Source organism: Polypterus senegalus, chromosome 6 (assembly GCF_016835505.1).
Source record: "Polypterus senegalus isolate Bchr_013 chromosome 6, ASM1683550v1, whole genome shotgun sequence".
Classification (NCBI taxonomy): Eukaryota; Metazoa; Chordata; class Cladistia; order Polypteriformes; family Polypteridae; genus Polypterus; species Polypterus senegalus.
Window position 1 is genome coordinate 62,918,912 of NC_053159.1, and position 23,040 is coordinate 62,941,951.

A 23,040-nucleotide genomic window follows, 5' to 3' on the forward strand; every position below is an offset into this window, starting at 1 on the left:
GTTGGCTTAAGGAGCTGTATGACTGAGGGAGGAGTGACACTCAAAACATTTGTTACTGGATTGGTCTACTGTCACACTTTGAGATAACATACATGAAGATACAAACACACACATAGTGTTGTAGGAGTGATTTCCTGGAGTTTCAATCATTACCTAGTACTCCATGTTGAGACTCACAGTCTTTGACACTAACAATGTACTGGTGTCCTTGAGACACATGACGCCTCATACGCCTTTTGGTTATATGCCACTTATTAACCAACGTCATCTTCCTTCTTCTAAACTTGTACTTCTTATTGAGGTTTGATCTCTAAGCCTGATGCAGGTGCCCTAATATTTATATTATTACTTTAATCATTCTTGATATAAGACAAGGTATACAAATATAAAAGCAATGTGGTAGTTATTAAGGTATAATAATACCAATAGAAGAAAATATAATCAAAAATAAAATGGATAACAAAGTCTGGATATGCAGTCTTAGGAAGGCTTACTGACAGTCATCACTGTCAAGTGTGGATTTCAGATTCAGCAATTGTCATGGTGCATAAATTACATTCTCCATCATCCAGATGAAATGGTCACTCTCTCTTTGTGATGTGTTCCCCTCTCAGTTCTTCAGACAGGCCATTATTTATATTAAAATCACAAGCGGGGCTCCGGGCCAAGTGACATTACACACGTATGATAGGCTAGCTGTCTTGGTGATCAATGGTTCTGGCAATAAACTTTAATCCTGTATGTTTCTACTGAAAATCTAACTGTTGTTCTTTTTACCATTAAGCTGTAAAACTGCCCGACCATTTTAAACTGAAAGCTCTACAGTCATGGCCAAAAGTTTTGAGAATGACACAAGTATTGGTGTTCACAAAAAGTTTGCTGCTTCACTGTTTTTAGATCACTTTGTCAGATGTTTCTATGGTATACTGAAGTATAATTACAAGCATTTCATAAATTTCAAAGGCTTTTATTGACAATTAGATTAAGTTTATGCAAAGAGTCAGTATTTGCGTGTTGGCCTTTCTTTTTCAAGACCTCTGCAATTCGCCCTGGCATGCTGTCAATCAATTTCTGGGCTAAATCCTGACTGATGGCAGTCCATTCTTATATAATCAATGCTTGGAGTTTGTCAGAATGTGTGGGTTTTTGTTTGTCCACCTGCCTCTTGAGGATTGACCACAAATTCTCAATGGGATTAAGGTCTGGAGAGTTTCCTGGCCATGGACCCAAAATTGCGATGTTTTGTTCCCTGAACCACTTAGTTATCACTTATTCCTTATGGTATGGTGCTCCATCGTTTGTCACCAAACTGTTCTTGGATGATAACATATCACCGGAAAAGGTCCAATAAATGGCAGTGCTCATGAGAAAAAAGATAGTGCCATGATAAAACAAAAACATAATAATGAAAAATAGCTACAAAATACCTGACACTTGACAGGAACAATATACTTATACCTAGGTGTCTTTCAATTAATAAAGCCTTCATAAATAAAAATGATCATACTGGAAGAAATCTATTCAAAGCATGAAGAATTTACAATGTATTACCAGTCACCACACACTTGAATTTTCATGGTATTGTCTTAGAATTTGTTTTTTTTTTGGATAGGCTCACTTTTAAAGGTAATGGATTGTGACTGTGATCCTGCAAGGTCACAGACAACTTATTGCCACCAGTCCCTTTGAGGTGCATTTAATTTACTATAATGTCCGCCATTAGATCATGTTTATTTTTTTTTTTGACTTTTGCATTTCTTTATCAGCCAGTTAAGGCTTGTCTTATCTGCCGCCAAACAAAACCACAGATGGTGCCTTAAATTATGCAGCAGCAGCAAATGTTGGTAAATGGAGACAAGTGAAAACTGATCCTGTACAACTTAATGTGGACAAAATGATAATAAATAGACTAAAAAAAAAAAAAGACTGAGCTTGAGGGTCGCTTGGAGGAAAATAAAATATCTCCATTACGCTTATCTCTGACAAGCTGGATTTGGTTTAATTGTGGTGCAGCCCATCCAAGTGTCATTCCCAAAGGGGGAAAGGAAGTCGCTAAGCCTGCATCCTGCCCCTACTCCTCTTCTCTATCATGGACCTGGGCTCTGTCCAGCAATCACAGTTCCAGAAATAAAATGCGCTTGCAACATTTTCTGTGGTTGTACTTGTGTAGCTTTTACTTCCGAGATTCACATTTCTGACTAATCTTCTTTATTTCAACTCTGACTGCAGTGAATGTATTCCAATAGGAGGCATGGTGCCTCTTGGCAGGTAGGACAAGCTTAGCACTTTGGCCTAGAAGCTCCTAAAAACCCCAGCACCTCTAGTCTCTTTAAAGATGGATGTGAGGGCAATTGGTAATTATTTGCTTGCTTGTTGTTTGCATACAACCTACATGGAATGAATTCCTTTTCATTCAAGAGTCCTCCCACAGTCCTACGACATACAAGTGAGAGTTTCTGATTTGTCTGTCATCATCACCTGCTAGTGGAGTATGTAAAGCACAATGAAACGTTTGAAGTAGGACATTGGGAAAAGTAAGAATCTTCAGGCACATTCTTAGAAGACAGACAGAATAGCTTAAGTTTGTCTTTGCTGACTTTAGCCAATAAAAAAAGCAGTCTGTTCTTCAATTCCAAATGCTTGACCTAATCCCCGGGTCAAAGTGAACTTCTTAATCAACCAACACTAGACTAGATTCCAGTTCACAGCAATGCACACACTCACATTGGGCCTATTTATGGTCATTCACTCATCTTTGGGATTGAACCCAGGACACTGGAGCTGTGAGACATCAGCACTGTGCAACCATACATGAAAAATAAAGATCACTGAATAAATACGACGTGTATCACCTAACATATTATTGACAATTTCCAGCGCCAACACAGTTTTGAGAAAGTTCAGTATCTGTTGCTCTCAGGCACAATGGGGCTGCCTTTGAATCAGTGCTGACACTGTGCAGAATGAGACACAAAGCATGTTCTGAGATTAAAGGCTCCCTTAGAAATACAGGCTGTTGCTTAGATTTGCATTGCTAATTGGACATCTGCGTTTTCATTTAGACAACATAAAAAATAAACAAAGCGATGAATGACGTGTCCATGCAACTTTATCCTATGTGATGTTGAGCACGTGGCAATCACACCAGATACAGTGTATACATATCTAGACGCCATTGATTTGGGGCTGTGTTTGGCTTTCAGGCCTTAATGCTTTGCTCATTTCTTTTGCCACACTGAATCTTTAATGACTGGAGCCTAAATTACAGGCCCGGTCAAGCTTTTTTTGGACCTTTTATTGTTCCTTTTTTCTTTTTAACACCAGTGATACGGACAAAGACTGATTCCATTTTTCAGCTTTCTCTCTGAAATGATGGATATGGGTCAATAGCCTGGCCTAGCCATTTGTGACATTTTCTGTTCAAAGTCACCTCTTTAACTCTATGACACTGTGCCTATAAGTTGGCATCCTAGGAAAAGACATAAATTGGACACAGTGAGCAGTTGGCTTGGCCATCTTTATTTAGCACATGGTACATCACTCAATCTTTATAACACTTGCATATAGTGAAATACTTTATCATAAATAATACAGAAGAATGGGAAAGTGCAAGACTTTGGTTTGCAGCATCTACACATAAATAACAAGACATTTCTTCTGAAAACAGAACATGGTTCTTGTAATTATTTTAGTAGCTCTACTTAATACTGCTGTCATTCAACAATAAGGGTCTCTCCTCACATTGATGCAGGTTGAAGGTCATTGCTGCCTTGCTTTCTCTGTTTGCCTCTTAGCTTTTGTTTGAAGATAACGGACTTTTCCTTCCTCAAATCGCTTCTTTTCTTCTTCAGTTTCAAGCTGTTGAATAGTAATACACAGTCAAAAGAAAGCACAGTTCAGGTAAAACTTGGCTCTAATCTACAAACATCATGGGGCTGATGGCATTCCAAAAACTATCGTACATTACCAGTATCTGTTGAGCTGAGGAAACATCCACATCACAGTGGCACAGTTTAAGCCACCTGTTACACAGTGAGTTACTGCAATAGTGAAGACTAAACTGTATCCATGTGGTACAAAGGCCGACATCTTAGTGACAAGGCTACGCTGGACACAATTATGGAGCTTTTTGGTATGGGCAGTCTTTGTGAAAAATTCAATGGCAGAAACTGACAACTTTTTAATGTGGTGAATCAAACAAAAATTTGGGGAATCAAACCAAAAAATTTAATGAAAACACAAAACCTACTGATCTCAAAGTCAAGTAGTCATGCAGATCTCGTTTTTGGTGTGCAGTATGAAAATGATATTAATAAAAGGTTAAACATTATAGCTGACCAGCAGCAATCAAATCAAACTTTGGTGGAAACAGAAACACAGAGGTTGATGATATACTGTAATAATGGAGGAAAATACCTGGGATTTATAATAGCACATCACCATCTCTGAAGTTTTACTTTTTTATTTTCCACTACATTCAGAACAGTTGATGTTCAGTGACATCCACCTATTATGAAAATATCTCAGTCCTGCTTAGGGTCAGAGTGAGTCAGAGACCTATCCTGGTGGTATAGCACATAAGGCAGAAGCCAAACCAGCATATGCTAACATATTCACCTTAAAAAACACATTTTGTATACATTTAAAAAAATGAGTGGAAAAAGAGCTGGGCAAAATAGATCATGAGCATTTACAGAAAAGAATGTGCAAATTTAAACAATTAGCAAATTGTATAGGAATGAGATATTCACACCCTGTTTAAAGCATAAACGTATGTATAAATAGTTATTTCTAACACCTGTCATCACCAGATTATGTATTTTTATTCTTAAAACAAATTTCCAAGAATTTCTTTGAACAACACTAGGGGGCTTCGCCCCCTGCTCACTTTGCTCGCCAACCGCTGTGTTTGGTTAATCGGATATACAATTTTAATTTTTTTTCTTCTTTGGAATTGTTTCAATTTCATTATTTGCACTTTTACTTAAAAGCTTCATTAAAAACAATATTTTTTGGAGACACATTGTGACAACGCAACGTATAATTGCCCGTGAGTGAATATTGTTTCTGTTTCTCTAATAAATAATCCAACTTTTTCTAATGTTTGTCCCTGTAATTTATTGATTGTCATAGCAAAAACTATTCTCATGGTAAACTGTAAACATTTTAATACGAATGGCATATCACGATCTCCTTTGATGTGTAATGATTTTCTCGGAATATATATAACCTTTCTTTTTGCCTGTTAAAATTTGCATCGCTTCTCCATGATCATAAATATACACCTGTCCGAATTGTGTATTCTTTGAAATTCAACTTGTCGTTTAACTGTTCTGGGACCACAGATTCTCACAGAGTATGGTCTATTATTGTGTAAATCCACGTTTTGTGCATTGAATGATGCGAATGCGAAATGACTTTGTTGTCTACTCTTTGCCCTTTATTTCTGACCTTGATTTGTCCTGCTCTTTTTTCAATTACACCTGGTTCTGATTGTTTTTTGGTAATGCAATATTTTCTGTCTTTTCTTTCATACTGTACCGACTGACATGATAAAGTGTCACAAAAGTTTTACTTGAACAATCGCCGACTTCGTAACCCCAAACACAACTTTCTAGCACCCTTTCCAATCCCTCATCCCCTGCGGCTCGCCCTTCCCCCAACCGCATCAATCAATACCCCGCTATCAGTCTTCCGTGCTGTACTCCTCCCTCCCTCAATCAGACTGAACAGCCACTTAAAACCAAAAAGGCCTCAACATGGCTGGGACGCTACAATACTTTCTAATTTTACTGCTTTCATATTCTGTACCTTTCTCTGCATGTGTATCGCACCATCGTTTATTTGAACCTTTTGAATTCCACTGCTTTCATAATCTCTTATCTGCCTTTTTTTCTCTCCAACACCTTTGGGTCTCTGTTCTCCGTATTGTCCTTATACGCTTTATATGTGTTGAGAGCACATGATCTGTGTGCACTACGTGCTTTTACTGCGACTGACTGTTTTTTGGTGGGTGTGCTTTTATATGATATCTTTTGTAAGTAGGGCGTGTCTTTCAAGAATCTCATGTTCCATGTCTCCGCGAGATGGCCCTGGGACAAACTCTTGGCACCTAATCTCATGTTTATGATCCCCGCGAGACACTCCGTGGCAAGCCTGTTTTGTCTCGCGGGTCTTTTAAATGTCTACCGAGAAGATCACATATCGTCACCTTGCTTTTGCTTTCCAAGATTTCTTTTTATAATAGAGAGACTTTACTTTTCTATTACTGGGTTGTGGGAAATTAGACTGAGTGCGGGGCAGATTCTGGACCAGATGTGAGCAAATGTTGGGGGGCACAGCCATACTCACCCCAGGCCAGTTTAAAGTAACCACTGTGTAACTAATTTTTATTCGTTTTAAAAAATGTAAGCACCTACTATGATAGCCTTGTCTGTCTGTCTGTCTGTATGAAACATTTCCGCCCCCGTGAACCAATTTTGTTGTAAAGTGGCTCCATTTGTCTGCCCGTCTGTCCGCACGGAACAACTCAGCCCCTTGGTTTATTCTTCCAGGAAATTTGTTGAGGCAGCTCAGTTTTCATTGAGATGTCTCAACCAAATTTTGCCGTACAAAGTTTTAAAATTTCAAAATCTCCCATTGAAAAGCATTGGCAAATTTGTGAACTCACCAACCTTAAAAGAGTGAAATATTCTTTGCAACTTCCAATGACGGTTTGCTGTTTCAGTGTTAAAATGAGAGCCGGAGGCTTGGACTTGCACATTTTGTAGATTTTTCCTCTTTTACTTGTCTGGCAACTGCATGGATGCCCAATGCAAACGAGTCAGACACCAGGAAGGAAATGGACAAGCATGTCATAACGTGGCACCTGTCTGCTACTGCTTTAGGTAAGTTAAAGACACAAGTTGCTTCTCTGGAAATAAATGGAAGCGGAAAACAATTATGTAAGCATATGTAAGACTTCACTGATTGAACTAATTTTATTTGCACATAATTATTGTAAAGAACCAATGTTATCAACCTGCACCCAAGTTGTGGTTGAACTAATTAATATCACAAGAAAGGTGCCGCAGCTCTAACTGACAGAAACAGAGGATGGGTTTAGAGCTGGAACAGCAGTTGATCTGCGATCAGAAGATGAGACAAGGACCACTCGGACCACTTATAGCCAGGACAAGGCAGGATTACAGTTTGTTTAGCAGTTTAACGTACAACAGACAGAGCGTGCATTACGGCTTATCCAGATCTGAAGAGCCACTTTGGCTTCCCCATATCTTCAAATTGGAATTAAAACCTTTAAGATGTCATCTTTTATATACGATAAATCAATGCCTTTCCAAGTTCTTACTTATTTATACATTTTTAACAAATTAACTAATTTAGTGCTTTAACTAATCTTAGTAGATAATTAATAGATGAAGAACTTATTTCAATTGCCTTTCTTCTTTTATATGGTAGTATTGATAATGATTTTATGCTAGCTTTGGTTATTTTGTGTTAATAAAATATGTTTCATTTACTAATTATTCAGTACCATTCTATTGGGTATACTTTCAAAAATGTCAAATTTAAGAAAACTGAACATCAGTTAGTCACAGACCCCCTGTTACTAACACACATCAATCCATGCCATTTTTACACACTTGAATTGGACTCTGCTGCTATGAAAGCTACTGACCACCACAAGCCTATTTGTGCTCTATTTTTATCTCTATTGTAAAGTACTGTTAAAAAGCACGTATTTAATGAAGTCTACCGACACATGAAATTGCATTCTATTATTCCTATTATTTTTGAATATGACTCATTGTTACAAAATATTTAATGACTGTAAAAATATAACAAAACAACTTCAATATATAAAAGACAGTGGCTCTACCAACTGCAGTAGCCTACATTATTCAGTCAAGCCACTATGGAGATATGAAAGACCAGCTATAGTAGTGATGCTCTACTTCTATAAGCAAACACTGAAGTTAAAGACGACAGTAATGGCAAACTCAAGATGTGGAGCTCAATGACAGATTTCTTTCAGCAGTTTATCTTAAACCCTCATGACCTAAACTAAATAAATGCCTGTCCAGTTGTGACTTCTGAGCTCTCCACTCAGGTTATCCTTGGGTCTAATATTGTCACAGCAAAGTATGTTCCACACAGAAATCCATACTTCCTGGATGCCTGAATCTATTTTTTTTTTTTGAGAAAATTTTAAACTCACAAAAACAGGCCATTTTCAGACTTGTGAACTGTTTATTGCCTGTACAGAACAGCCTGCTTTAAATAAAATGTACACTGCGATTGGATGGATTGATAAAAGAATGAGCATATCAGTTCTGTTAGAAAAAGCTACCTGATAAATGCAGTTAACATGCAAGAATTAAGTTTCTAATGTAGATGAAAGAGGCAACACATAACAGGAACAACAGTTTTTTTTTATGGCAGAAATAAACTAGGAAGTTTGTTGTGAAACCTCAAGCAAGCATCCAATCTAGGGCTGGTTCCTGTTTGGTGCCCTTTGTTGTCAAAATTGCAATAAGTATATTGCACCCTTGAACAGGAGCAAGCAAGTATAAAAAGTAGATGGGGGAATGGGGTGAGAAAGTTGTGTTATAGACTGAAATGTGCTATAGACGTGCCAAATTTCACGTACACTAGGTTGGCAGTATCACTGCTTTCAAGCTGGTATATAGACAGCTCTCAATTTCGCATCCTTGATAATAAACATTGATCGTTTCAGCATACAAAAAAATCCACAGTGACTTTGAAAAATCAAATAACATACCGCCCATCTACAGTCTTGTCTTCTTCCCTCATCTCATCAGCATTTGTGCTGCCTGACACTTGAGATGCAGGCCTCCGTTTAATCATGCCTCCCAAAGCTATTTCACTATGTTTTAATTAAACAGGAATTTAATGTTTCCCTGGCACACTTACAGATCTGGACTTGAAAGAGGTCATCAGAAAATGTAAAATCATAGTAGATATTAAATAACTGGCAAAGGATGGCCACCAAATTGAACAAGTAACCTTTGCTTCACATATATACAACACAATTCTGAGACACTTTACAAATTCCCAGCTTAATGCAATTATTTACACATATATTGTTGATAATGTGAACAACATTAGGTTATCCAGTATTAATGAGCTATGGCAAATAAGGGAAACACCTGTGGGAAATGTTATCTGACTTGCCTTTCAATGGGTTGCTATGAATGGGACTAAAGGGAGATACTTTTGTTACCCAACTGGTGTCATTAACACTAACCTTGTCACCTCACAAGCAGTAACTTCAAAAACTCCCTTAGCATATGAATAGCTAGTGTTAGGGAGCTAACGCAGACATAAAAGTCCAGTGCCTTATTAGACTGGGCTGCTTTCAGAGTCAAAGTGAATTGTGGATATGTGATGATCAATGGGCATTAAATAGCAAGCTGGAACATACTTGAATGACATGGATGTGTTACAAAAAATTGTAAGTTAAACAGAAGACAAAAGATTCTTGACACACAATTTTACATGCAAACATATATAAAACATATGCAGGTGGGAAAAAGACCCGGCACTGAAAAGTAAGCACCATAGAGTTACTGAATCCATCTGTTTTATGCTTTTCCATTGCAAAGTCTTTCACAGAGTGCACACACACATGGTCTGGGAAATAAACAAACAATGTTAATATCTTTATTACACTCACACCAAACCAAGGAACTTGATTTGCTAGTTTTTGGAATGCTTGAGGAAGCAGAAGTGTGCAAATAAAACAAACTACTGGGGATATTAACCCAAACACATTCCCATAATCACTCCTGCTATGCCAATTCAAAGTTACTAGTTAACCTACCACTCGTATCTTTCACACTCCGGAGAAAAACAGAGCAAACACAGGAACACCTTGTAAACACAGGCAGATCACACAAACTATTAAAGCAATTTGGGTGGAAATCTCACCCAAACTTCAAGTCCTTGAAGTTGTAAGGAAGCATATAAGATGAATATGAAGGAATGATTGCACTTTGAGCTACATTTTTTGCACTTTGAACTACATTTTTTGTATGAAAATGTGCTATATAAATAAATGTTGTTGTTGTTGATAATAGTGATATGTTAGAATCAAGACTGAACTTGGTAGCAAAGATGGACTTGTTAGAATCATTAAAAGGACAGTATCACTTAATAAATGACATACAGTGGGCATTTTATATTGGTCAACCCATTAATAAAATCCTCATCTTACAGCATTACCAGTTAATACTGCTTTATAACTATCTAGAAGCTAAAAGAAACACCCAACACCCCACATGGAAAGTATAGGAAAGATTTTGAATTAAGCATATTAGTAACAAAAATAGTATATGTTACTGTAAATACATTATTTTTACAGGTTACTTTAAAGATTAACATTGCAACAGAGATTTGACAAAGTATGTCTGAAGAAAGTTACACAACACCCATATGCCTGTGTGTAAAAATGAATTGCCCCTGTTGACAGATTAACTGGTACCAGGCCCTTCCTGTAGACAGTCATCAGTCTCTCCTAGGGCACTTGAGGAATTTTGGCAAACTCCTCTATGAAGAACTGCTTACTTAATCTCTGCAACATTTCTAGCTTTGCAGGAATGAACAATTTCTTTATTGTTTTGCCACAATATCTTAATGTGGTTAGGCTGGGACTTTAACTAGGCACAGCCAGCCCCCCATGCTTTTAGAAAGCTCTCGCAAGAAGGCTGTACCTTGCACCTGCTATCATACAAAATGGAGACTACAAAGTCCCTATGATCATGACATTGCAGTGCACATCTGCAGCAGCCCTGAAAAAATCATCAATGCTTCAAGAGTTCTGACATAAACAAAACAAAGAGACCAAACAAAACGCTAAAGCAAACAGATAAATGTCAAAGCAAAGTGTGAAAACACACTTAAACACCCTGAGGCCCTGAAATAATACACACTGACTTATGTATTTCAAATTATTGCTTTGCTACGTGACAAATCTGCACTCCAGTGCCAGGGTGTATAACCTGATATTTTTCTAGAATATCCTCTGATACTGAACTTAATCCATGGACACTTTGATAAGCAAGATGATTGCCATTATCTCTTGGTATAAAGTTCTTACCACAGAATTGAACATTAACTTTTTTTCAGATGTAAAGCAGTCCAAATGTATTATACAACAGTAACATAAATTGGAACATCAAAGAGACGGAAGCAGAAAGGGCAGAAGGGGAATCATTAAAGGAAGAAGAAAAAAAAGAAAGAACCCGACAGAGCACATATACAGACAGGAAAGGAAGAGGTGGGAGACAAAGAGAATGTGCATAAATAAAAGCAAGGTGTGGAGACAGAAACTCAAAAGGTGACAAAACCCAGAAAGCAAAGAAAGGTTAATATTATTACTTTTATAGTAGTAATAGTGGTATTAACATTGTCACGTGCGCAGTGTATGGTGAAATTCTTACTTGCCCTTCTGACCATGCAATGACTCCACTCTCCAGTGGTAGTGTTGTCATGTATACAAAGCTGTACCTTAAGGTTAGGATTTAAAAAACTGTACTTTTCCTTGCTTAAAAGTCTAATATACCAAAAATAAATAAATACAATTGTGATATACATAAAAATGGTACTAGAAATATATATCTAGTGGCTTCCTGAAAATCATTTGATTTGAGGAGCTATCATGTGAACTCTTAGTTTGAAGATGGAAAGAGATTACATTTAGTACTGGTTGTAATCAGAAGAAAATAAAATATATGCCCAGCAGAGCAGATGTAATATATTGCCTGGAAATCAAACTTAATCAGTAACTATGGACATTATATTTTTGTTGTGTTTGTGAACACTAAAATGCTTATAAAGTTACAGTACTTCAAACTTCCTGGAAACAGCCACTTCTATCTTTTTGAGCCAATGCTCTTCAAAAAGATTACGAACACCTCTCTGTTGGACATGCAATAATGGATGAATATGTGAAATATTTAAGGAAGCGTTTCTCTACAATTTGTCTCTTTCTGACACTACAGTAATGCACACAAGCACTAATACACATCAAAAAACGTATTTCTTAAACATGTTCCCATATGTCTCTAAATTTGGGTCAATGATTCTGATTATTTTACACTGTATTATTTCCATCTGCTTAAGCATCTTCAGAGTTCAGTAGAAGACTTCAGACAAGACAGCAGGTGTGGTTATAAAGCAGCTTTATTTTGCAGAGTCACAGTGAGAAGAGTTTCAGAAAAGCAGACAATCAATAATACATGACCGCGTCAGGGCTCTTCTGAACCCCGTCTGTTGGGTGGGGCAAGTTTTTATACCCCTAGAATGCGTGATTTAATATCATTACGAAATGCAACAGTCAACACGTTTATTATACATAATCCTTGAGCCCCTTCAACGCCCCTTATGCAACTCGATTTCTTGGCCCCTTTTATTATGGCGTTCAGATGTAAGCTAAGGGAAAACGTGATAAGGCAGACTCATGTGTGGAATGCTTAGACCTTGAGTCCTTTGCACAAATATTTTTCTGTTTGCTAAAACAAAGCATGCTTTTACATGGTTTCGTAAAGCTTACTTCTCAGACATGAATTAGTACAAGGGAACGAAGAGAACATTCGTGTTCCACAAGTTTTAAAGTTCAGCTACTCTGAGTAAATCAGATATAAGACCCATAGTTGAAACAGCTTGGTGGGTCAACAGAATGGCTTCAATTAGAGTTGGTAGAACTACCACAAGAGCAAATGCTACACGGCTGACTTTACTTAAGGGCTTCCTGAATGAGTCTATGGCCGAGGAAGGTGGAGTCAAGAGGGTAGGGCTTAGTCTAGTGTAAATTGCAGCCCATTTGCATATTCCAAAAATCAGACCTTTAGAGAAGTATGTGATTATGTGCGTGCAAGACACTAAATGGAAGGGGAGTAAGGCCAGGTGGATCCGAGGTGGATTCAAGTTGTTCTATCATGATGTGGATGGGAGGAGAAATGGGGTAGGGGTTATTCTGAAGGAACAGTATGTTCAGAATGTTTTGGCAGTAAAAAGAGTGTCAGACAGAACAATGATTATGAAGCTGGAAATTGGAGGTGTGATGAATGTGGTTAGTGCAAATGCCTTGCCAGTTGGGGGTGCAATGAATGAGAAAGACGATTTCTGGAGTGAGTTGGCTGAAGTGATGGACAGTGTACCCAAGAGATAGAAAGTGGTGACTGGAACGGATTTCAATGGAGATGTTGGTGAAGGGAACAGAGGATATGAGGAGGTGTTGGGTAGGTATGGTGTAAAGGAAAGGAATGAAGAATGTCAGATGATAGTGGATTTCGCAAAAAGGATGAACATAGTCGTAGAGAATACAAATTTTAAGAAGAGGGAGGAACATAGGGTGAAGTACAAGAGTGGAGGAAGATGCACACAAGTAGAATACATCCTATGCAGAAGAGTCAATCTGAAGGAGATTGAGGACTGCAAAGTGGTGGCAGGGGAAACTGTATTTAGGCAGCATAGGATGGTGGTCTGTAGGATGATGTTGGAGACCAAGAAGAGGAGGAGAGTGAAGGCAGAGCCAAGGATCCGAAGGTGAAAGTTGAAAAAGGAAGACTGCAAGGTTGAGTTTAGGGAAGAGGTAAGACAGACATTGGGTGTCAGTGAAGAGTTACCAGACAGTTGGGAAAGTACTGCAGATGTAGTAAGGGTGACAGCAAGAAGGGTCCTTGGCGTGACATCTGGACAGAGGAAGGAGGGAAAGGAAAACTGGTGGTGGAATGGGGAAGTACAGGAGAGTATACAGAAGAAGAGGATGGTGAAGAAAAAGTGGAATAGTCAGAGAGATGCAGTAAGTAGACAACAGTACAAGGAGATAAGGCGCAAAGGGAAGAGAGAGGTGGCGAAGGCTAAAGAAAAGGCGTATGATGAGATGTATGAGAAGTTGGACACAAAAGAGGGAGCAAAGGACCTGCATCGATTGGCTAGACAGAGGGACTGAGCTGAGAAAGATGTGCAGCAGGTTAGGGTGATAAAGGATAAAAATGGAAACTTACTAACAAGGGTGGAGAGTGTGTTGAGCAGATGGAAAGAGTACTTTGAGAGGCTGATGAATGAAGAGAATGAGAGAGAGAGAGGGAGAGAGGGTTGGATGATCTGAAGATAGTGAAGGACAGCTATGAAGAGGATGAAGAATGAAAAGGCTGTTGGTTCAGAAGACATGCCCGTGGAAGCATGGAGGTGTTTAGGAAAGATGGCAGTGGAGTTTTTAACCAGATTGTTTAATGGAATCTTGGAAAGTGAGAGGATGCCCGAGGAGTGGAGAGTGGAGAAGTGTACTAGTGCCGATTTTTAAGAAAAGGGTGGATGTGCAGAGCTGTAGTAACTACAGGGGGATAAAAATGATGAGCCACAGCATGACGTTATGGAGAAAGAGTAATGGAAACTTGGTTTAAGGAGGGAGGTGATGATTTGTAAGCAGCAGTGAAGTTTCATGCCAAGAAAGAGAACCACAGATGCGAGGTTTGCTCTGATGGTGTTGATGGAGAAGTATAAAGAAAGCCAGAAGGAGTTGCATTGCTTCTTTGTGGACCTGGAGAAAGCAAGACAGGGTGCCTTGAGATGAGTTGTGGTATTGTATGTGGAGGTCGGGAGTGGCAGAGAAATATGTAAGAGTTGAACAGGATATGTATAAGGGAAGTATGACAGTGGTGAGGTCTGCGGTAGGATGCATTCAATGTGGAGGTGTGATTATATCAGGGATTGGCTCTGAGCCCTTTCGTATTCGCAATGGTGATGGACAGGTTAACAGACAAGATTGGACAGGAGTCCCCGTGGTCTATGAGGTTTGCTGATGACATTGTGATCTGTAGCGATAGCAAGGGAGCAGGTTGAGGAGACCCTGGAGAGGTGGAGATATGCTCTAGAGAGGAGAGGAATGAAGGTCAGTAGGAACAAGACAGAATATGTGTGTGTAAATGAGAGGGAGGTCAGTTGGAATGATGAGGATGTAGGAGTAGAGTTGGTGAAGGTGGAGGAGTTTAAATACTTGGGATCAACAGTACAGAGTAAACAGGGATTTTGGAAGATTTGAAAAAGAGTTCAAGCAGGATGGAATGGGTGGAGAAGAGTGTCAGAAGTAGTTTGTGACAGACGGATATCAGCAAGAGTGAAAGGGAAGGTCTACAGGACGGTAGTGAGACTAGGTATGTTATATGGGTTGGAGATGATGGCACTGACCAAAAAGCAGGAAACAGAGCAGGAGGTGGCAGAGTTAAAGATGCTAAGATTTGAATTGGGTGTGACGAGGATGGACAGGATTAGAAATGAGTACATTAGAGAGTCAGCTCAGGTTGGATAGTTGGAAGACAAAGTCAGAGACGCAACATTGCGTTGGTTTGAACATGTGCAGAGGAGAGATGCGGAGTATGTCGGGAGAAGGATGTTAATGATTGAGCTGCCAGGGAAGAGCCAAAGAGGAGGTTTATAGACGTGGTGAGAGAGGACATGCAGGTGATGGGTGTAACAGAGCAAGATGCAGAGGACAGGAAGATATGGAAAAAGATGATCCACTGTGGCAACCCCTAACAAGAGCAGCCGGAAGAAGAAGTATGTGATTTACAGTATTCTGATATAATTTCTTAAAATGAAAATATATATTTGCATTTCAGGTCATTTTTAACATTCATTTCAGGCATTGCTACTCATCTGAGTGAACTGTTCATCTGTTGTGATGTCTAATCACTTAAATGAGTAATCTTCCATCTCTATCACAATTTAGTTTATAGATAGCTGCAGGCACAATTCCAATTATGTATAGTTTAAATATAATATTTATAGAGAAGGCAAAAGAATAAATTGATGAGCAGACTTCAAAAAAAATGAGAAAGTAGAGCAGCACAGAATCCCAGGTTGAAAACGAGAAAAGGATGTCTTCACTACAACATCGCTCTTGATTGAGTCCCTGTTTTCTAACTTTGTATGCACTGCTGTTTGTTCAGCAATGTGAAGTCCAAATGTGCCTTCAGAGGTGGCAGTCCACTCAGTATGACTTCCTGACATTGGCTTCTGTTTTAAGGAAGCTGAGCCACAAGAACTGGCAAAAAGCACCAGCCAAACTGTGGATGAAATCACAAAACAAGCAGGGGGCAAATGAGCAGCCATGAAGAACCAAAAAAGAAAATTGTCATTGGCGATCAAAGAACAAGGTCATTAAACAGCCCTTCAGTGGGTCAACAGCAAGATGACATGCAATGTTTTATTAAAAACGTTACATAAAAAAGTAGAATACAGGAGACAGAGAGGTCAAAAATGCATTCTCTCTAACAACAGGCTTTTGTATATCTAAGTGCATAATACTACATTGATTAAAGAAAGCCTGACTCAGTCTTTTATTCTATTGTCTCCTAACATAACATAACTACAGCACAATCAGCATCATCCTGCAAATGGTAGAAATAAGAGATATTGGTGCAGACTGATGGCAAAAAGAGGTTCCAATGGTGAAACTCCAGCCTAATCAATACAATTAGGATGTACTCAGAAGAGGACCACAGAACCTAAACATCAAGTTCAAAAGACAGCTAAAAGCTTTAAAAAAAGATCAGAATCATGGTAGAGTATAAACATATAATTAGAATTCAGGAGAGACAGCAGTTGAAACATAAATTCTTCAGGAGTAGAGAATTTTAAGATGGATTTTGGAGGCAACGAAATCAGAAGAGACAGGAGTTGAAACAAATTCTGCAGGAGTAGAGAATGTGAGATGAATATTGGAGGAAAAGAAACCGACAATCATGATTCTGGAGACACAGAAGGCTAAAATCAGAATCCTGGAGGCAGACCTCACCACAAGCATACTGTAGGGGCATAACATGAAAACTGGCATTCTGCATGGATAAAATGGTAAAATTTACAAGAAGGGCTCAAATATGAAACAAGAATATTAAAGTGATAAAATGTTAAATAGTAGAATCTCAAAGATTAAAGATTAAAGTCCTTAAAAACCAAAGGTTTAAAATCAGAATTATGAGCAGCAGAAAAACAAAAATCAGCCACTGAATCAAAAGCAGCATTTTGAAAGGACAGAAAGCTAAACTTAGAATTTTAGAGCAGATATTGTAATTGTGATTAGACACAAAGATAAACAAAACATTAATGAGCTTGTAAGGAGAATGAACAATTCTAGAGGGGCATGAAGGCGGAAGCACAGTTTCACAATTCATAGAGGTATAAAACTAAGGGCATAAACACACACTCAAGCTATTTTAGCATGCAGGAGATTCATAAACCAGCCCGACTCATGTAATAATGGTGCTGCATCTGGGCCGCAGATGAAATACCACCCAGTAACCAGAACAAAATTAATAAAAATCTCCACATTTTCTATCAGAACAATAAGCATCAATGCCATAATTTTAAAGCTGTCTGCAGATATCAGGGATTGTTCAAAAGCTGCATGGCCCTTACAGCAATTAGCATATGCGGGTGGGGAACAGTAAGGCCATGCAACCACAACAAAACAGAAGTGGAGAAAGCTGAAGAAATCAAGAGGTGGGAAAAAAGTAAGTGCAAGTACAGTATTTCACTGCAAAGCTCCTCATCTGATGGTGAAAATGAGCACAGATCTTCACTGGAAAAGAAAAGCTCTTCTGGTGACTGCTCTGAAATTCACTTCAGAAAACACTCTATTTATATTGATACATGAAAAAAAAAATCAGAATAATGGCTAAAAGTGTCACAGAGGAAGCTTTTTCTGCCAAAAAAAGTCAACCTGTGGCTCACTACATGGGGAAAAGCAGCAAGAAAACATGTTGAATTAATGAGGAGCTTTTCCAAAAGAGCCATTAATTACACACACCTGTCACATCCTCTCTAACACTACAGGACGAACTCACACGGAGGCCTGCAGGGAAGGATTATTACTACACACCTGCCTGCTCTGCGTCACGGCAATATTTGCAATTTGAGCAGATTTGCGTGAAATTGCTGGTCATGTGTGCTTTTAAGCACTCATGTAAGCCAAAAGGCCAGCTAGCCCGTGATGCATGACCATGTTTCCTGGTACAACATTCTGCACCTTAAGGCATTAGGATTTCAAACTGCGACTTGTATGTTATGTGCATGTAACTCTTGATGTCTTAATCCTTGAACTGAGCCACTGACCTATATACTTGTGAATTCCAGCCTCAGGCCAAAGTACCTTAGATCTGGGATATGTAGACAACACTCTGACTGACATAGGCCATCATCATTTACACCTGCAGTCTGGGCATTGAATATGCATTCTGTATGTGTAGCACATAGGCATGGGTCAGAAGTGATAAATTAAAAGATGCCTTACCAGTCACAATTTATCGTTTTAAAACAGAGTTTGGTAGCAGTTCATTAGCAGAAATTGTTTATTATAAATTTGTTTATTAGTTAATACAATTTACTACATGTGATGTATAGCATTTTCAGGCTGTGAAAACATGGTTCGTTACATTACAACTAAGAAAAGTATAAAAACCCCAGTGCAGACATAGTTTGTAATGCCAGAATTAGTGTCATCCAACTGGGAAATCACTGTTTGCACTTGGTAGAACAACTATTTCTCTTCTATATTGCTGTAAATGTACTGGTCTTCAGGCCACAAACATACTGCTTGGTGAAAAGGTAAGGATTAGAGAGTGAATAAAACCTGTAAGGAAGTATGCAATACTCCCCATCATGCTAGGAGAACATGACTGTATGAGAGAAAGAGAGTGAGATTACACAGAAACTGTTTCATCATGGGAGTCTGATTTGAATCAGTAGCTCTTCCTGAACCAGTGTTGCACCTCCTAAAGTTTAGTTTTTAAAACTGACCAGCCTTTGAAATGATGCCAATAACAATCTGCTATTGGAGAAAGAAGTATGGAGTCAATGGAAATAATACATAAAATATAGCGATACCAAAACAGTAAAGAAAAATCACTTACTTATTCTCCAGTAAGTATCTGAAGGGTTGCGACCAAGAGAAAAGCATCTAGGAAGGTATTTGAGGCTTCATATTTAATGAATATAAGGGAACCCTTACACTCTGAGGAGGGCCAGAACAATTACTAATGGAATTATGGGATGTTCCCGCTGATACTAGTTTAGTTCCCATGAGCTGCTGACAAAACAGCTTTGCATAGATTGGGATATACTAACTTATAAATATGTCCACAAGTTATTCTCTCTCCTAATAATTTTCTTTAGAGATTTTAAACATCCAGACACAAATGGCAAATTTCCTTTGAAAGTGGGTAGCAGATCTGAGAGTAGAACCTACTGTGGAAACCGTGACTTTTACTAATGAGCTGATGGATAAAAGCATCCTTACTACACAAAAGAATCAAACACTTACATTTTATAGCTATACACATTTAAGTAACATTATATTGGGATCAAACAAGCAGCCCAGCTTTTTTTGTGACTCAAATTTAGAGAAATGTCTGTTCTTGGTAAGATATTGCATGAACAGACAGCATATCTTATTCACCCTTGAGAAGAGGAGAACAGGCATGGAAGAAGGGAGCATTCCTGGCATCTGTTCCCCAGCCCCACCATTCTCCAGGAGTCCTGGAAATACTCATGAAGCATGGTCACTCCTACATTGCCTATCAATTGCTTCTCAGATCTGCTCACGGGAGGGAGACTACAGCAGCGTGTAACAGAGTGGTGTTTGATACAGTATGCAAGATTCTCGAAAGTGATCATTATAATTTGATCACTTGCATGCAGCCCTCAGTGATATAAAAAAATGAGTGAGAGATGCTCCAGTCAGCTGCCAAAGGTTTTTACATCAAATAAGGGAAGAATATAGAGCACAGAACTAGACCATGGAAGGAGGAGGCACACCACACACTGCAGATTTAAAGTCCCTGCCAGCAGAATTAGTCTAGGATGGTGCAAATTATTTAGGACAGTTACCAGTCATAACTAAGATCAAGATAAAGATCTCCTTCTGCGCTGATGACTCCCAATTTATGCCCTCGGTAGGCATTCTCACAGCACTATCAGTTGCCATTTTTTGGTAAAACCAGGACACTGTTCTGCAAACTATTGATGACATCTCTCAGGTAGCACTCAAAGGAATACTGCACCCAAAAATGATAATGCAATTTCATTGTCATTATTGGCATTTATTGTAAATTTGTTACCTTCATTCATGACATTAAAATTTTTCCTATGCCATAACTTTCAAAAACACAGGGTATGTAACAGTTTAAAAACATATAATTTTTGGGAGAAGTATTGTTTTAACTCTCAGCAAAGACAAAATGATTGAAATGTATCTGGGATCTCCCAAAACCTCTGTTACAGAAACATGGAAGTAACTCCTGGCAAGCCTGTAATTTCAGGAGGCAATACACTGCCTACATGCTGGGAAACACCCCCCTTTCAGGGAACAATTGCTGTGTTAAAGCAACTTCAAAATGAGTTAATGTGGGCGAAATGTCTATGCACCTTCACATAGATGTGCACCCTGGAAGCCGAAGCAGGAGTAGCTTTAAAGAAGGCAGCTGCAGATCTGAGTGTCTAGTGCAGGTGTGCACCCTTTGGGATTTCAAAGCGATACCAAGTAGCATGTCTTTACTACCTTCTTTACTTTTAAATTGATACCATTGGCAAAAATGGGTCTTTGCTGAATAATACAAACAATTTGAAACAGAATGGGTAATTGTTTTTCCAGGTATTTTGAGGGTTTCAATTCCATTGAGCTGCAGCCATGCAGCAAAAAGCAAGCTGACCTCCAAAGATGTACTGTAAACCTCAGACGCCAAATCAAATAATCAATAATAGAGGCCTGTATAGTGGAGGACCTACCAAAAGCAGAGTGAAGCAGAAAAGCTGTGAATAAAATACGGTGTTATAAAATTTTTCAACATTTTCTTAACCTACTTCTTTCAGTGTGATATCTGATGAGGTAGCAGTCCATTATAATGCACACAATAAATACCCAAACTCTAATAACAGGCCAATTTATGCTTATCAATTCCTACAACATGTGGGAAGAAATCAGAATATCCAGTGAAAGTCCACACGGGAAGGATGTGCATGTGTGTGACTGCTGCTGGAATAAAGGCTAGACCCCTGAACGCATAAGATATAATGCCCCAATCACTGTGACACCACAAATCTCTTTGAAATCACAACTATTTACATTGTCATGAACAGCATTTCCCTGTATTCACCAACACGTACCCTTGAGACACAAGTGAAAGGAAAATAAACTCTCAGATTAGAAAACATCATACAGTCCCTGACAAAAGTCTTGTCGCTTCTCTATTTTGTAGAAACTCCTGTTATTAACCTGACTTTTAATTAATCAACTGGTGTTAGAAATAGCTCATATGAAAAGTTAAAGCCCTCCCAAATTATGTTTAATGCACTGAAATAAATTACTTTCACTGAAAAAAGATTTATCATTTAATCAAGACAGAAAGGTCAAATTTGGGCAAGACAAAAGTTTTGTCGCCTATACAGAAAATGAACAACTTTACTGCAAATCCAAAAATATGTCAGCAAATTAAGCAGTGGTGCTGTGAGATCCAAATTTAATATCTTGTATGACTTCCATGAGTTTGAAGGACAGCATCCATGCGGTTTGGCAAGGATTCATACAATTTATTGATGAAGTCATCAGGAATAGCAAAGAAAACAGTCTTGCATTCGTCCCAGAGTTCATCAATATTCTTTGGTTTCATCTTCCATGCTTCCTCTTTCATCCTACCCCACATATGTTCAATGATGTTCATGTCTGGTGACTGGGCTGGCCAATCCTGGAGCATCTTGATCTTCTTCGCTTTAAGGAACTGTGATGTGGAGATGGAAGTATGCGATGGAGCACCATCCTGCTGCAGAATTTGGCCTTTTTTATGGTTGGGAATATAAGAGGTAGCTAAGATTTCTTGGTATTTTAGACTATTGATGTTGCTTTCCACCCTGCAGATCCCTCGCATACCCCCATACTGGATGTAACCCCAGACCATGATTTTGCCTCCACCAAACTTCACAGTTTTCTGGGTAAATCTCGGCTCCATGCGGGTTCCAGTAGGTCTCCTGTAATATTTGCGGTGACTGTGGTGTAATTCAACAGAAGATTCATCTGAAAAATCCACCTTCTGCCACTTTTCCAGCGTCCATCGTTTTAGCAGGCTGTGGGCCTCGGCAAATGCCACACGGTTTTTCAATTGTCTTTTGTTTAGTGCTGGCTTATGGGCACTGATTCGACCATGGAGGCCATTTCGAGACAGAATCCAACAAACTGTTCTGGTTGACACAGGGACTTCAGGTGACTTGGTCTCGTGGAGCTCTGCTACAGTGGAATATGGGCTGGCCTTGGATTTTCGAGCCAACAAATGGTCCTCTCGAGCAGTTGTCTTGCGGGGTCTTCCTGACCTGGGCTTGTCAAAAACGTCTCCAGACACTTCAAATCTTTTTTTTATCCTCTGAACTTGACGCTGAGACACATTGAAGGTGTTTGCCACATCAGCAGTGGATTTGGTCTTCAGCCTCTTGATAATCAACACTTTGAATCTTAGGTATGTTTGCAGAGGTCTAGTTGCAGTTGATGTGAAGGTCTAGCGTACTGGGGTTCTTTTTATACACACCTGAGACCTAATTGATCCATTATTAGTCACAGGTGAAGCTCATATGACAAGGCGACAACACTTACGTCCTGCCAAAAATTGACTCAATGGGCCTTACCAAGCTGTGAATATTAGAATACTTTTTGTCAGTTTCGTTTTGCACTGAAACATTATTACAAAAGCTGATGGAATTGAAATGACCCATTTCTTGTAACAAAATCTTCATTAGAAATATATTTTAGCGGCACTTCAGGTCAATTTGTAAACAAGCGACAAGACTTTTGTCAGGGACTGTACATCTGCCATACTGAATCCAGTACAAGACTTAAGTGGATGGGGTCTTTCTCAGGTGCAACCCTCAGGTGGGTACCAGTCCATTGCAAGTCATGTTTATGTGCGCTATCACACAATTACAATGGGTCAATTCAGAAACACCACTGGAATAAAGCACATATTATATGTTGAA

At 38.9% G+C, this 23,040-nt stretch overlaps 1 protein-coding gene across 6 annotated transcripts in view; it reads right to left on the reverse strand.

The window, feature by feature from the left end:
- Positions 1 to 3,499: 3,499 nt before the first annotated feature.
- acot7 (acyl-CoA thioesterase 7) overlaps positions 3,500 to 23,040 on the reverse strand; it is a 238,928-nt gene continuing 219,387 nt past the window's right edge. For all 6 annotated transcript variants that reach the window (XM_039756119.1, XM_039756122.1, XM_039756121.1 and 3 more), the window contains one exon: positions 3,500 to 3,858. In XM_039756119.1, coding sequence (XP_039612053.1) covers positions 3,760 to 3,858 — 99 coding nt within the window. In that variant the 3' untranslated portion in view covers positions 3,500 to 3,759. The remainder of the gene's footprint in view (positions 3,859 to 23,040) is intronic.